Here is a 14793-nt window from a genome sequence, read left to right on the forward strand (position 1 = left end):
TAAACTAGTGTTATGATGGTCAAAACTTGGTAAAGATGATGTAAACCCATCAACGAGTTGTACACCTGAAGCTACAAGCATCAAGGATGAGAACCGTGATGAACATCAAGCACCAAGAACCCACCGGAGCACTTTAGCTACTATTTTCTGTAACTGATAAGACCTAATGGGCTGCTTTAAAGTTGATTTTCAGTTTTATCAGTTTGTGTATATGACTTTTCATTTAAGACTCGTCTTAATCCGAGTTACAGTTTAGGATTTATGGCCCTCCGAGTGTCACTATGTCCTTTTAACGTTGTGCTGAAAATTCTGACCTACTCGCACTTAGACCGTCGCCACGGTCAAACGAAGAAGAGTTTGGTTCTGGAATTTTTACAGCAACTAAAGGACTTATATACGGAGCCATGGCCACTGGTATCACCTTATTTCAGAAGGTATAGATGCCGTGGTGACTGATCGAAGTCAGCCTTTGTTTTAAACTCCTTTCTAAGATGAAACTTACTTTATACTTTTTGTTTAATGATGAATGATGATGACCCTTAAGACCTAATTTACATACTTTTAAACCTTTTGGGACGATTTACTGACTTAGTAACTTTTGACTTAGGTTGAGGACTTTCCGGACCTACATACTTGCTTACTTTTCCCAAGTCAACTTTACCACTACTTTACCACTGTGAGTTATAGCATCCCTTTTTACTTTAACTATTTTGGGAACTGAGAATACATGCGCATTTTACGTTTTACATACTAGGCACGAGTACTTAAACTTTATATATGTGTGGGTTATACAACGGCATAAACTTTTCCCTTAGCTCGGTAACGTTTAGTCATTGGTCTTTGAACCGGTGAACGCGAATCTTAGATATGGATCCATAGGGTTTGACATCCCCACTCGGGCTAGTAGCACTAGCATTTAACGGGTGTTTAATACTTCGTAAACATACGCACTCGCCAAGTGTACTTTCGGGGGGTTATAAACGTAAAGTTAGTTACCAAGTTCCCACGGTTAAACATATACTTTACATACTGTTTTGAAACGCTCTTTGTAGCACTGAAATCTCGTGGCCTACCTTACATACTGTTATACTTAAACTATAGCTCACCAACATTTGTGTTGACGTTTTTAAGCATGTTTTTCTCAGGTGCTTAAGGTTAGCCGCTTCCGCTGTTGTAGTCTTGCTGTAGACACCCGCTGCTTTAGAGATGTCACCGCATGAACGTCTATCTTGCATTCATAAACATTATTACTTTTGAAACTATGATTTGTAACGACCTAGGGGTCACATACTATTATCCTCGCTCCTATTCATTGAAGCATACTTTTGGTTGTTAAACATTGATGTTGGTTAAGACATCACCTTTTATCATGAATGTAAACGTATTTTGAAATAGCATATAGTGTTTGACCTTGTAATGATCCTGTTGTTGATGGTCCGTACATGATGATTTAGTAGGGGCATCACAACAAAGGTCAGTTTGGAACAACTTACTAATTAGCAATTTCTATCTATTATTAGTTGTCATACTTTGACTTTAAATGTGAATCAAACTACCTCAAGTTCCGTAAATGATATGTATTGATCTTTGGAGAAAAAAGAAGTTGACAAACATATATTTAATAATTGGCTACTCAGTGTTTATATGCGCATTACTAATGTAATTATGTGATTTATCAGTTGTAGTAACATGAAATGCTGTGGGGTGGGGAAGTGTAGCATAGAGTATCGTAGCGAAATGTAGGAAGTTGTTCGGCAAACCTAAATAAACATACATTTGATTATGGTATTATTAAATTATTTCTTTGAAATTCATTCAAATACATATCGTTACATATTTTTTGTGTATAGGATGATCTTTATAATTTTTTAACTTCTTATTTAGGGCTTTCATCATAATCATGTATAACTATTGAGGTAGGACTTTCGGTATATGTTTTGTTGGGTAAATTTTAACTGCAGTTTTAAACCAAGATTCAAATTCCCTTAATGCTACACCCTACGGGAGTCGAATTCCCGACCTCTCGCTAAGAGAAGCAGACCACTATTACATGAACTACAACAACACAAGGTTAGGTAACTATTACTCCGTATTATTTATTAGTTATATTATGTAATATGTAATACATTAATAACCCAATCATTATCAACAAATTTTAACCAAATATTCTCATTACATGTTTGCATCTCTTGACATCTTTTGTCTTATTGCACGAATGCAAGTTGAATAGTTGCTTATCAACACATTGATTAAGATGCAAGAAAAGCTTACAACTAAACAATTCGCACTCATTTTTGTCAATTAATGCGTACTACAAGCGACTAGAAGCGTTAAATAATGTTTGGAAATTTCATCCACAAACATGATATCTCCGTTCAGTGTCATTAGTATTCCACTTTATTCTCATACTTGCTACTTGCTACGGATTGCTTACACCATTGTTTTACTCTGTTTGAATTATTGTTGTGGTTTACTGTACAAGTCCTCTTATAACTTATCGATTTGTATCATCCATTTTTATCTTATATTTGACTAATGGATGATCGTTTATTCGGATACAAATCTTTTGCATCTCTAACAAATTTATATTCTCTTATTTAAAAGGGAAAATTGATTCAAAATGCATCGAACTTTCATCAAAATTCTATTGTATGCATTTAACTTTCAAAAGTCCTATTGTATGCATTCAACTTTGTATTTTCTCCTATTGTATGCATTTAACCTGCTATACATCAGGTAACAGGTCACCAACATTAATTTTTTGACGCAGTTAGTCCCTCAATATAACGACCGTTAGTTATCATCCCACCATTATTAAACGAATAAGATTTAGAACGCTAAATTTAGTTAACGGCCCATATTCTTATCCAATGTACCCGAGTGACCCAAAATCACCCTAGAACTCTAAAATGAGTTTATAAACCTGTTAGAAACTTCAGTTTTCTAAAAAAACGGGTCGAAATGGACAAATGACCCAAATGGATCATAATTTCCCACTTTAATCAAATTATGTTCAAGACTCGTTTTCAAAATACCAAAACCTGTCAATACACTTAACACGACATGGTGCACGTGCACATTTATTGGAAACAACACCTGGATACTTCACATTTCTGATCACGTCCATTAACAGACGAATTGTTAGACTCCAACCCTCACCAACATTTTTCCAAACTTCCATTTAGTATATCATTAGAATTAGAATACATCTAAATATTTATACATGTTTATGTATATCCTAATCAAAACACATACATATCAGTAACATACATTTATATGTATGTATATCAATTTCATATTTTTATATTTTTATATGTATGTATATCATTTTCATATTTTTATATTTGTATACATGTTTATCAAAATCAAAACACCACATATCAGTAACACATACATATCAGCACAATTGATACTTATAGTTATCAATATCTACATGGAGCGATTTCAAATAATCATATTAGTATCAAATAACAAATTAAAATATTTTTGGCAGTATCATGTATATCATGATAAGGAACAACTCAATTTATTTGCAGTATATAGAACATGTATTATAAGTATTATATATATATATATATATATATATATATATATATATATATATATATATATATATATATATATATATATATATATATATATATATATTAGTCGATTATTAAAATGTACCCGAGTACCTCCTCGTCAGATACGATGATTGCAATTATCCTTTCACCCGATTCATCCCATTTTGGTCTTGTTCCTCAATATGAAGTACTTTTATCTTTAGTCCAAAAATCAAAGTACAACAGAGTACACAAGAAGCGTATTAGGAAAACAGATTTTTAACCTAAAAAACTCTGGAAATTAAATACTGCGTAAAAAAATAGTAATCGATTATATTTATTTCAATTCATGAAATCAATATTTATCGATCGTAACCTGGTTATCAAGAATCAAATTGTAATTATTTGAAAAGTCTAAGAGAAGGACTAATGAAATTAGAGTTTAAAAATATGAGGGACTAAAGATGTAAATATTTAGAAGGTGACCTAGAAGGTAACCTGTTATAACAGGTTGAATGCATACAATAAGAGAAAATACAAAGTTGAATGTATATAATAGGACTTTTGAAAGTTAAATGCATACAATAGAATTTTGATAAAAGTTTGATGCATTTTGAATCAATTTTCCCTATTTAAAAAGTCAGCGAAGTGGCGGGTTATAAACTAGTATCATTACAAAATAAACTACACTATATCTTTTTTCTCTCTTCTTTCTGGCCGTGGGTTTAATGTTCACTATCGACATCTTCATCATCCCTTCTCCATCAATCCTCCATCAAAACACTAAATTGATTATAGATTCTTGCTAGTCTCGATTTCCTCTATGCATCCATCCGATCAATTTTGCTTTTCAGGGTATCAACTCGAAATACTAACTTTTAATCTCTGACTTTTATTCATTATTTATAGTGTATATAATTCTAGTGCTCGAGTATATGATTGTATGCATGAATATGTGTTGATATGATTATCGTAGGCGTAGCGATAGTTTAATAAAAATTCATTTTGTAATATGTTAATAATAATTAGTGAACTTGATTTCTGGATTTTGGAAACATAACCATGTATCACACTTGAGTATTCGACGAACGGTTTTTGAGTTACGATTAATTCAAAATTGGAATTTTACGCGGTGTTTAAATCCTACCTGTGCTCACTAAATCTGTTATTTTAGAAAATCGGAAAGGTAATAAATTCTAAATTTTGGACGGATGAAATTAGACACATAAAGGAAGATTTTCATATTGGTGTGAACATATTTTGAATTTTTAAGAGTAAGTTATGTTGATTACAAAAACGTGTATGAATTGGTGTCAAACAAGAATTTTCAAGTTGTAGGAATAAACTCCACCAATTGGCAAAACCAATTTCTTTCAATTCTTCAAAGATGATAGTGTAGTGTGTTAATTAAATTCTCCAAGTGGAATAAAAAGCTTTTGACATTTTATGATTTAGTTATGAATATTTTGCTCTAACTGCACGTGCTGAAAATGTCGTCGTGAATTTTGGCTATAAAGATAGCTTATTCGGACCTTTTAGAAAGCTAATCGGATAATCTACCGATCTGGAGATTTTTTAGAATTTCTTGATTTTTATTTTGTGAGATATGACTAATTGTTTGAGGGCGCTAATGTCGTGTTTTTCCGATAAAGCTGAAAAGTTTAAAAACATGTATATTTGATGTCAAAACTTTAATTCTTGACTATCAATTGCGCGTTTAACTTCTATGTTCACTTTTATTTTAAAGTGTTTACTTTTCATAAGGGTTGACTTTCTTTGACAGTTGTTGACTTTGGTTGGCTTTTGCATCAATCTCGAGCATAGGACTTATGGTTATACAATGACCCGCCTTAGCTTTATTAGACACTTATTGACAAACGTATTTTTAGGTTAAGTACTCGAGTCAAGGATATTCAGCTTATTTTTCTTTTGTTGAATACTTAGCTGTGCAATCAAATGTGAGTTCACAGTCCCACTTTTAAACCTTAATTGTTTATACTCGGGATGAGAATACATGTTGTTTTATACTTTACAATATAGATACGAGTACATAACTTTTATATACATGAGTTACCGCTCAGAAAGCCCTTGAATTGAATACGTTAAACACTTTGTAAGCGTGAATCATATGGATAGATCTATCGGGTTTGACAACCCCACCCTAATTAACTAAGGTGCTTATTACTTCGTAAACGATACACTAGAGCAAGTGTACACTAGAAAGGGTTAAAGAGAATCACATAGGATACTATGTGTGGTGTTAATCTTCGTATTTCAAGTGCTCATGATGTATATGTTTTTACAAATGTTTTACAATGAAATCTCGTGGTCTATACTAGTACTTATGATTTATAAACATTTGAATTCACTAACGTCTTTGTTGACCTTTAGCATGTTTATTCTCAGGTTCTTAGGGGATGTTGCTTCTGATGTTGATTAGAGGTCGCATACTTGCATGGCCGGAGTTCAGCTGTTATTTTAAACATGTACTATTCACATTTGAACCTATAACACTTTATTTTAATAAGCGTATTTAGTTGAATTTTGAGTCACTTACTACTTATGGAAACCTTCTAGTTATGGAAACTTTTGAATAATAAACGTGAATCTTTTGAAAACGTCTGATGTATTTAGTGGGGGCGTAACCATTGTTGTGGGACCTTTTGTTAACATGCCGTCATATGAATTTTGGCGGAATGTTACAACAAGTAGTTGTAGTAAACATTAGAAATTGTCAAAGTCAACCCTTTGCCAATATTGACTATTTTCACTGTCTGCCAAATTCAACATCTTCGTCACCATGCGCGAAACTTCTCCACAACGATGCTAACCTTCTTACTTTTAGAGACGGACTTAATAGGCTCACTTTCACCGTTTCAAAACGAATTGTTTTGCCCAATCTAGATGAAAAACGAATACTCCAAGCCAGATGCAAACGACGAAGAGTCCCTCCTCATATCTCCGCGACACCACCACCGTCAAAAGTCGATCCATCTTCTTTACCACTAACAATCCTTGCCGGAACAACTGCATCAATCTTAGCTAACATAAAGAAGCTATAATGATAAATTTCAATCCACATAAATCTTTTCTTTTAAGGTACATGTTTGACACATTTTTTATTTCATTTTATTTGGCAAAAAAACATACAACTATATATATAACAGCACCTCAACAAATCGTTGAAAGCCAAACCAAGAAACATACAGGGACAGACCAAAGGTCGAACAAAACACCCAAGCCACACTAATATAACCAAACAAAGGAAAACGCCAACAATTACAAAGTACAAACAAAGCAACAAACAACTAAGGCAAACAAAAGACGAATGTTGATCATGCCTTGTTTTAAATTTCTTGATCCACTATTATCCCAAACTACGTTAGAATTAAAGATATTGATCAGGCTTACACGACAAACAGTTAAGTAACAAACATAACAAATTGTCAAAGTCAACCCATACGAATATTGACTATTTTCACTGCCTGCAAATGAACCCCACTTTCAATACTTCTACATACAAATGCCACTATACTTTTTCCATATATCTTTAATGAATCAAAAAACGCCCAACTCCAAAAAAAAAAAAAAAAAAAAAAAAAAAAAAAAAAAAAAAGGAACATGAGAAATGAACTTACAAACCCTACACATAACTATAAACATTACCAGAAAAACCAAAAAGAGAATATAAAGGTTACCGAGTTGCGGCCAAAGCAACACGAGGACTCAATACAGAAGACTTCTTCTGCAACATTTGTCGCAGATGTCTTATCTTTGCATCTACCCTCGCTGAAAACCCGATTTTTGTTTCTTGTCTAGCTTTCGATCTTTCTCTAGTCCACATATGTCGATCCTCAACATCTTTCTTATAATATTTAATTTCTTGAATCACATGATGATCCATTGGATTAAACGATCTTTGAAACGATATGTGAGCCAAATACGGTAGATTACACGCCACCGTTACCAAAAGTATGCTCAACCAAAATATGGGAGCAGGAGCAAGTGCTTCCACAAAGATTTGATACGCATTTCCAGAAAGTTCCGGAGACATCATCCCGTATAGTACAAGAAACACGTACCACGCGAGGATACTAAAACCAATTAGAAAGTGTTGTATCCATGTGAAGTGGCTCATGGTGAGGGCGATTTGACAATTGACGGCGTAGATCACACACGTGAACATAGCGGTCCCCACTACAGTCATGTCAGCTGTCTGCCCGCCTATCCGGAACGCTTGGTCATAAAAAATGATGATGTTGAGAAAGAATACGATGAGAGAACAATACAGACCGTTTCCCATCCAGCCAAATATACGGTACCAGTCGAAAAATAGATTTCTTGGTCCTTGCTGATACAATGCTGGAAACTACAAATAAAAAAGAAATAAAATTAATAAAGAAAATAAAGAAAAAAGAAAAAAAGTATAAGAAGAAAGGTAACCTGCAAGCAGATGTCGGAGGATACGTCTTGCTCAAAAACACCAAGTGCGATAACGGGCAATGATGTAAGAACAACATTGAATAGAAGCATATACCAATCGTCGTACACCGATTGCCCTGAGAAGCCCGTAAATGCCTCAAAGTAGAAAAGTGTAAGCCCAAAAGCAATGTTCTTGTAAAAGAAATAGCATATCTGTGTTGCACAGAATCATTTGTTACAAGTCTATTTAAACATGTTAATAAAACGTTTAAGGAAACCCGTTTAATTATTAATTTTTTTTTTTTTTGTTATCATTTAAAAATATTGATACGACAGGAATGTGGTTACCATTTGGGCGATTCGCTTATAGCACCAATGACCATGTACGACCAAAAGCCTCTCCAGAAACCGAAACTGTGCAATAGAGAAGTCACTAGCCATCACAGCCTGCACAGAATATCAAGTTTGTAAACCTTACTACATACCAGAAATCGAAACGATCTTTGTACCAAAAAAGACAATGAAAGTCAGAGACAAATTCGTTTACGTATTACGAACCTGCATTCCTTCAACGCCACTTATTCCAACACCAATATCTGCTTCTTGAATCATTCCCACATCATTTGCACCATCTCCAATTGCTAACGTTGTTTTCCCTGTCCCTTCTTTCACCAATCTCGTAACCTAATTTCAACATTTTAACACATTATTAGATCATAATTGTAATAAACAGTTTTCAAAATCATATTTCCTATAGTATATTTTGTCCTTATAATTATATAAATTTAATAAATATGAATATATTCTTGATGTAAGATTTTTTTACTACTACGTATTATTTATGTTACCAGGGCTTTCTGCTTAGGAGAGACACGACAGCATATGACAGAAGCGCAATCAACGGCTAAATTTAAAAACTGATGCTTCAAATCTTCCTCCAAAGCATAAGTTAAAGTCTTCCCATCGATAATCAATGCAAATGCAGCATGTGGATCCTTTTCAAGCTTAATCATTTGAGAAGCATTCGTTATTTGCATTACTATGCTCTCCTTTTGAGCCTGATCATTACAAATAATAAATCAACACTAGCTTAAGTAAAAGTTCCATTCTTTCTTTACATATTCAAAATATCATTGGATAAAGAGAACATAAAAAGTACCTGCTTTTATAGATAATATTAATATTAATTAATATAAATACATATAATGTACCTTCTTTGTATCTTGGTTCAACATATCCACATTTGTTGAGATACATATTTGCTTCATGCCCTGCCTAAGCAAACTACATGCAAATCTGCACAAACCAACATATATTCATATCTTCCAAAACTCTTATACCAAACAGTTGAAAAAACGACATTAATTCAACAGAATTCCCATTCAAACACTCGTTAACTACATACGTAAGGAACCATCCAAAGCGTGAGAGACGACATACCCTATGTTAATTGCAGTTTCCATTTTATCGCCTGTTAGAACCCATAACTTAAGCCCAGCTTGAGCCAATTTATCAATACATTGAGGCACCTGTACATGAAAAAGGAAAAGCTTACGCTAATGTAACAATAAATGATATAGTAAGCACATTTCGATCAATTTGCTTATGTGACCCGTTATGACCCAAACCTTTCAATCCACCCGACCCGCCAATTTTTCCAGCAGTAAGTCATAATTAAATAATGTGACTATGGAATCTATACCCCTGGTTGCAGCTTATCCTCAACTGCAGTTGCACCAACAAGAATCAGATCTTTTTCCATCATGTCTGATACTCGTTCAAGCATTATGTCTCTGTCACCACCAATCGAAGTTTTGGCCTTAATAAACTCATCATTCCACGCAACGTATTCAGACGGTTCCAGCTTTTTGTACGCAAGTGCCAGTGTACGTAGTCCAGCTTCCCCATAATCATTTAGATGCTTTGTAGTCGCCTCCTCAAATACTCTCCCATTTTTGGATAAACGATCAAATATAATGCTGTGACAGGCATATAAGGTATAAATACAAATGTAGAAACATCACGTGTCTCGAAAACAAAAATGGGACACTGACCTGTCTGCCCCTTTGCACAGTAAATAAATCTGCCCGGTCTCGTCCTGAACAATAACCGACATCCGTTTTCGTTTGCTTGTGAAGTCCAACAGGTTTAGAAGTTTGAACTCCCTATAAAATAGGAAAGCATACGTTAAACATAACAATATATAGAGGTTGAAAAATGAGAAAGTGGGGTTGACCCACTTATAAACAGTATCACATTTGACCCGTTGGGGATAATAATCACCCAATTCAGCCTATTTCATTAATATGATCCAAATTTGTGAGATTTAGAAACAGTAACATAACTAATTAACATAAAGTTCAAACCTTTCAACAAATTCTTGAGAAGAAAAATGCCTCTCGCGAACAAATATACTTGATTGCGTTCTTTTACAAAATTCAAACCCGAACTCTCTTGCAGCAACAAGAAAAGCTCCTTCATCTGGTGATTCGGCTTCATAGCTATAAGTATCCGTCTCTTCATTATACTCAGGAATCGCTGTGTGACAAAGAGCAAGTATTCGAAAAAACAACAACAAAACATCTGGATTGTTCTCTCGTGACCAATTCCCATTCATAAGCCGATTATCCTCAAAGCTAAATCCCTTAATAGCCGTTTGTGAACTTTCTCTCGGTGTCACTACCGTATCCAACTCAATTTCCGACCCGTTATGTCCACCGGGTCGACCCGAGAAATCACCACCATGCCCTTCAAGATCCATAGCCATTTGACTGGCGGCAGCAAGCTCAACTTCACTCGACCGCATACCATACGGGATTCCCGCAATCGAACACTTCAAAAAGTCCATTTGATTACACGTTAAAGTCCCGGTTTTATCAGACAAAATTGTGTCAACCATCCCTAATTCTTCGTTCAAATTCGAGGTACGCGCTTGCGCTGGAGTACCCGTTTCTTCATCGTACATGTGGATATCTTGATTTATAAACAACGCTTGCAAAACCTTCACAAGCTCAATAGAAACATAAAGTGAGATCGGTATCAAATACCCATACAGAATTAAGGCAGTAACCAAATGATAAAACCCCGATGCTGCAGCACGGTTGGGATCGTATAAACCATCAGCATCGGGAGCCTGCAAGTACCACCAACTTGGCATTTGTGTTTTTGTTTTAATAGCAAAACCTGTTGAACTAATTAATGATATTAACACCAAAAGGGTAAACAAGACGTAAATAATCTTGTCCATTTGCTTCTCAATCGTGCTTCTTTTAGAAGGTGATTTAGTAGCGTTTTGCATCACTTTACTATCATGACCCGAAAATATCACCACCCCGTAAACGTGACCCGTGTTCCGCAGCTTCGAGTCCCGAAGCAAAATCTGACTCGGGTCAACAGGAAACACTTGGCGTTCATATTCAAGATTCCCGACAAATGTATAAAGATTCGGGTTCGGGTCCTCGCATTTGATTGTTGCTCTAAAATCTTTAAAAATGGAATCATCATCTAAAGTTAAGGTCGTTTCTAAAGCTCTTTTAACTTTTAAGTTCGTCTCACCATCTAGATTCATTGTTTCAACGTAACAAATCCCGTCTTCGTAACTAGACGATAACAAAAGTAAATCCGCCGGAAAAAACTGATCTTTTTCCACTTTTACAACATCCCCGACGCATATATTCATCCACGGTTTCGGTAAAAAATCACCCTCGCCATTATGAACCCTCACTTTCCTCATATTTACCTTCATGTCCTGCATGAATCGATGCCAATTTTCAACAGCTTCTTTACACATACTAATCCCGATCACAAAAGCTAATGGTGCAATCATACTGTAAGCTGAAAAGGGTGAGACGGGGGTCAATGAAAGAAATGCAGCTAAGAGGAAGTACACATTTGCAACACGTCGAAATTGCTCAAAGAGGGCTTTTGGTAAAAAAGTAATTACATTATACTTTGTGGTTGATATGTAATTCTTGCTGTATTTGAGTGGTTTCTTTTGATGTAATTGAGGTTGGTTACAACAAACATGTCTAGAAAAACCGGGCCCACGAAATAGATGAGGCTCGTCTGTCGATTCACGAGGCGGTCGTATGCATCCGAATGTGTAAAGACTACTTCTCTTTATCTTGGCACGTATCCTTCCATGAGCCATTTTTTAATTAAAATTTCTCGCAGTAACCACTAAAAGTGCATTCCTTTAAGAGCCTTAGTGTTATAAATTTCAAGATCGTAAGTAAATCTCGAAGGATGGATTTAGAATGTGAATTATAGTTAGAAGAAAACTGACACCAGAATTCAAGAAAACCAGAAATATCCTGCATAAACATAATTTGGTTAATAGCTGATAATCCTAACCATTTACATTTTTTTACCAGAAAATATGTCATACAAGAAAGGTTTTTGAATAATAAAAATGCATATTTTTCATGCTTTAAATTTGACAATAACATAGTAAAGCACTATTGATCAAATTTAGTATTCCCAGTTGGTGCCAAGTTTACATTCAGCCAAACAGTTTGGTTTTAGATACACATACTGAAAAAGATATATCAAAGGCAACAAACTTCGATTTCGATTTTAACCTACTATATACATTATGCGACAATGGTTTTAGTCTTTTTAATTCACATATGCATAAATTACGAGCATTGATCTGAAACAAACTTCTTAAAATTAATACACAGCAAAATTCTACAGATGCATATTTATTCAGTACTAACACATAATCATGATGCCAAAATTTTATGGGGAAAAAAGATCAGCTTCAGAACCTTACGATATAAGTAAATTACTCCGTAGCAGTTACAATTAATACAACAACAGTAAACTTTATACTACAAGATCATACTCAGTAACGTAAAATAATAAAACTTTAATAAATATATAATATTAGCTACAGAAAATCAAGAAAAGAATATACATTACAATTGTAATAATAAGTTAGCACAACCCAGTGATTAATTCAACAAAATTTTCAACACCCAATTAGAAAAAACATAAATTTCAGAAACCCCCAATCGTCAATTAAAGAAAGATGACTGTAAATCAAAAGGGTACCTTAAAATGACGTGATTTTCAAGAGAAATCGATAATGGAAACAATCCAAGATGAGAAATCAATGAGATCCGATAATGCCAGCTATAAATTGGAGTGAGATCTTAGCGATTAAGAAGAAAAAAGGGTTCAAGCGAATGAAGAAAAAGAAAACCCTTTTATGTTTTTGTTTTTGTGTTCGTCTGAAATCAATCAAGAATGATTTAGACAGTATATTACGGGCCGCTAAATTGTACTAGTTTCTAAAAATTAAATTATTTAATTAATTTATTAACTAAACAAATGAGGTTTTTAAAATATAAATGCCATATGGAGCAAGTTTCAATTTTGGTTTAGGAAATTATCTGAGATTTATAATTTAAATCAAAAAAAATAGTGTTTCGAAAATTTTGGGTAAAGTTTTGGGTCAAGTTGATGTATACCTTCAAGCAAGCAAAGTTGGGTTTAACAAGTCAACGTGGCAGTTTCAAATTCATTTCCATGTGCGTGTTGTTGGGGTTTAATTATAACAACATTCACGTTTTTTAATAAAAAATAAAAAATATAAATTCAAATATAACTTTATTAAAATTTTGAAAAATATAGCATAACTAATACTACGGAATATTATTTTATTTTACTTTTAATACTAGTAATATATAATTAATTATTGAAAAAATAATTTAATTGTTATGTAGCATATTTTATTTTATGTATGTGAATAACGACCCTATAAAATTTATTTACAATATTTAATAAAATTAATAAAACATTAAACATTTTTAAAGAGTATTTTATGACTTAAAAAATGTAAAATCATAGCTTTACTAAAAACAACTACTATAATTATTTTTTAAAAAGTATTTTTTTAAAGTGTAAATATTTAAAGATTATAAAGTACGTAGTATCTTTTTAAAGAGTATTTTTTTAACTTAAAAAATGTAAAATCGTAACTTAGCATACTTTTAGACAGAATTTGTGAAAATAATTTCTACCCTATCTAATGCTCCTATTAATTCTTCTAGTGTTAAAATTGTTGATATGTGTAGCGTATTAATTATGTTTCCTTCTATTATTAATTAGTTTTATTTATCATGTGTCATTATCTTAGTGTTAATGATAAATGAATTTGAAGGATAATACCATTAATTAAGTGTAATGCGTAAAAAATTTAAGGTACTTAACTATTTCCATACTTAGATGATCAAACCATTAGTTAAGATAACTTTATAGTTTTTACATATAGAGTGTATTTTATATATTTTTCTTATTTTATAATATATGAGTTTAAGTTTATCATATAATCTAGTTTAATTAGCTATTTTTCGGACGTTTAAAATTTTCTAATATATCATCTGCTTTTTATACAAACACAATTGAATAGCGGGGTGGGTCATGCGTGTGAGGTATGGTGTGGCCCACAACGAGGTATTCCACTATTTGCAAATTAAGACTGAATCAAAGTTTGCAATTTCAAAGTATTTGCCAACTGTTGATTGTGAATGGTCGCAAATCACAACACATGGTAGTATCCAACTATCCAAGTAAGGTTTTTACTTGTTTATAATTATTCAAAGTGAGACCAAGTTGCATGTTAGACGGTTTAAGAAGAAAGAGAAGATTTATGTGATACTTGTGTGATAATTATATAAGCCTAACATTAATCTTTTTAAAATTAAAATACAATATACATCGAAAAAACAAATAATTATACGATAAGACCTTGGTAGATTACATTTACATATGATTCAATTTGATATTAGTTTACATGTACATTTACATTTACAATTATGTG

General features: G+C 33.2%; 1 protein-coding gene and 1 long non-coding RNA gene across 2 annotated transcripts; one reads left to right on the forward strand and one right to left on the reverse strand.

Annotated features, from left to right (window-relative positions):
- The first annotated feature begins 4228 nt into the window (after positions 1 to 4228).
- Positions 4229 to 6108, forward strand: LOC139904484 (uncharacterized). The gene is made up of 2 exons (XR_011778838.1): positions 4229 to 4400; positions 5952 to 6108. It is a non-coding gene; the product is annotated as an uncharacterized lncRNA (long non-coding RNA).
- Positions 6109 to 6952: 844 nt separating this feature from the next.
- LOC139904300 (probable phospholipid-transporting ATPase 4) lies at positions 6953 to 12245 on the reverse strand. Its single transcript, XM_071886237.1, has 10 exons — positions 10334 to 12245; positions 10022 to 10132; positions 9670 to 9946; positions 9408 to 9496; positions 9179 to 9263; positions 8816 to 9025; positions 8526 to 8651; positions 8316 to 8414; positions 7989 to 8180; positions 6953 to 7914 (listed from the first exon to the last, which is right to left on the reverse strand). The coding sequence occupies exons 1-10, from the start codon at positions 12115 to 12117 to the stop codon at positions 7240 to 7242; spliced, it is 3648 nt and encodes a 1215-aa protein (XP_071742338.1). The 5' UTR covers positions 12118 to 12245; the 3' UTR covers positions 6953 to 7239.
- Between the last annotated feature and the right edge of the window lie 2548 nt (positions 12246 to 14793).

This window comes from Rutidosis leptorrhynchoides, chromosome 4, assembly GCF_046630445.1.
Source record: "Rutidosis leptorrhynchoides isolate AG116_Rl617_1_P2 chromosome 4, CSIRO_AGI_Rlap_v1, whole genome shotgun sequence".
Taxonomy (NCBI): domain Eukaryota; kingdom Viridiplantae; phylum Streptophyta; class Magnoliopsida; order Asterales; family Asteraceae; genus Rutidosis; species Rutidosis leptorrhynchoides.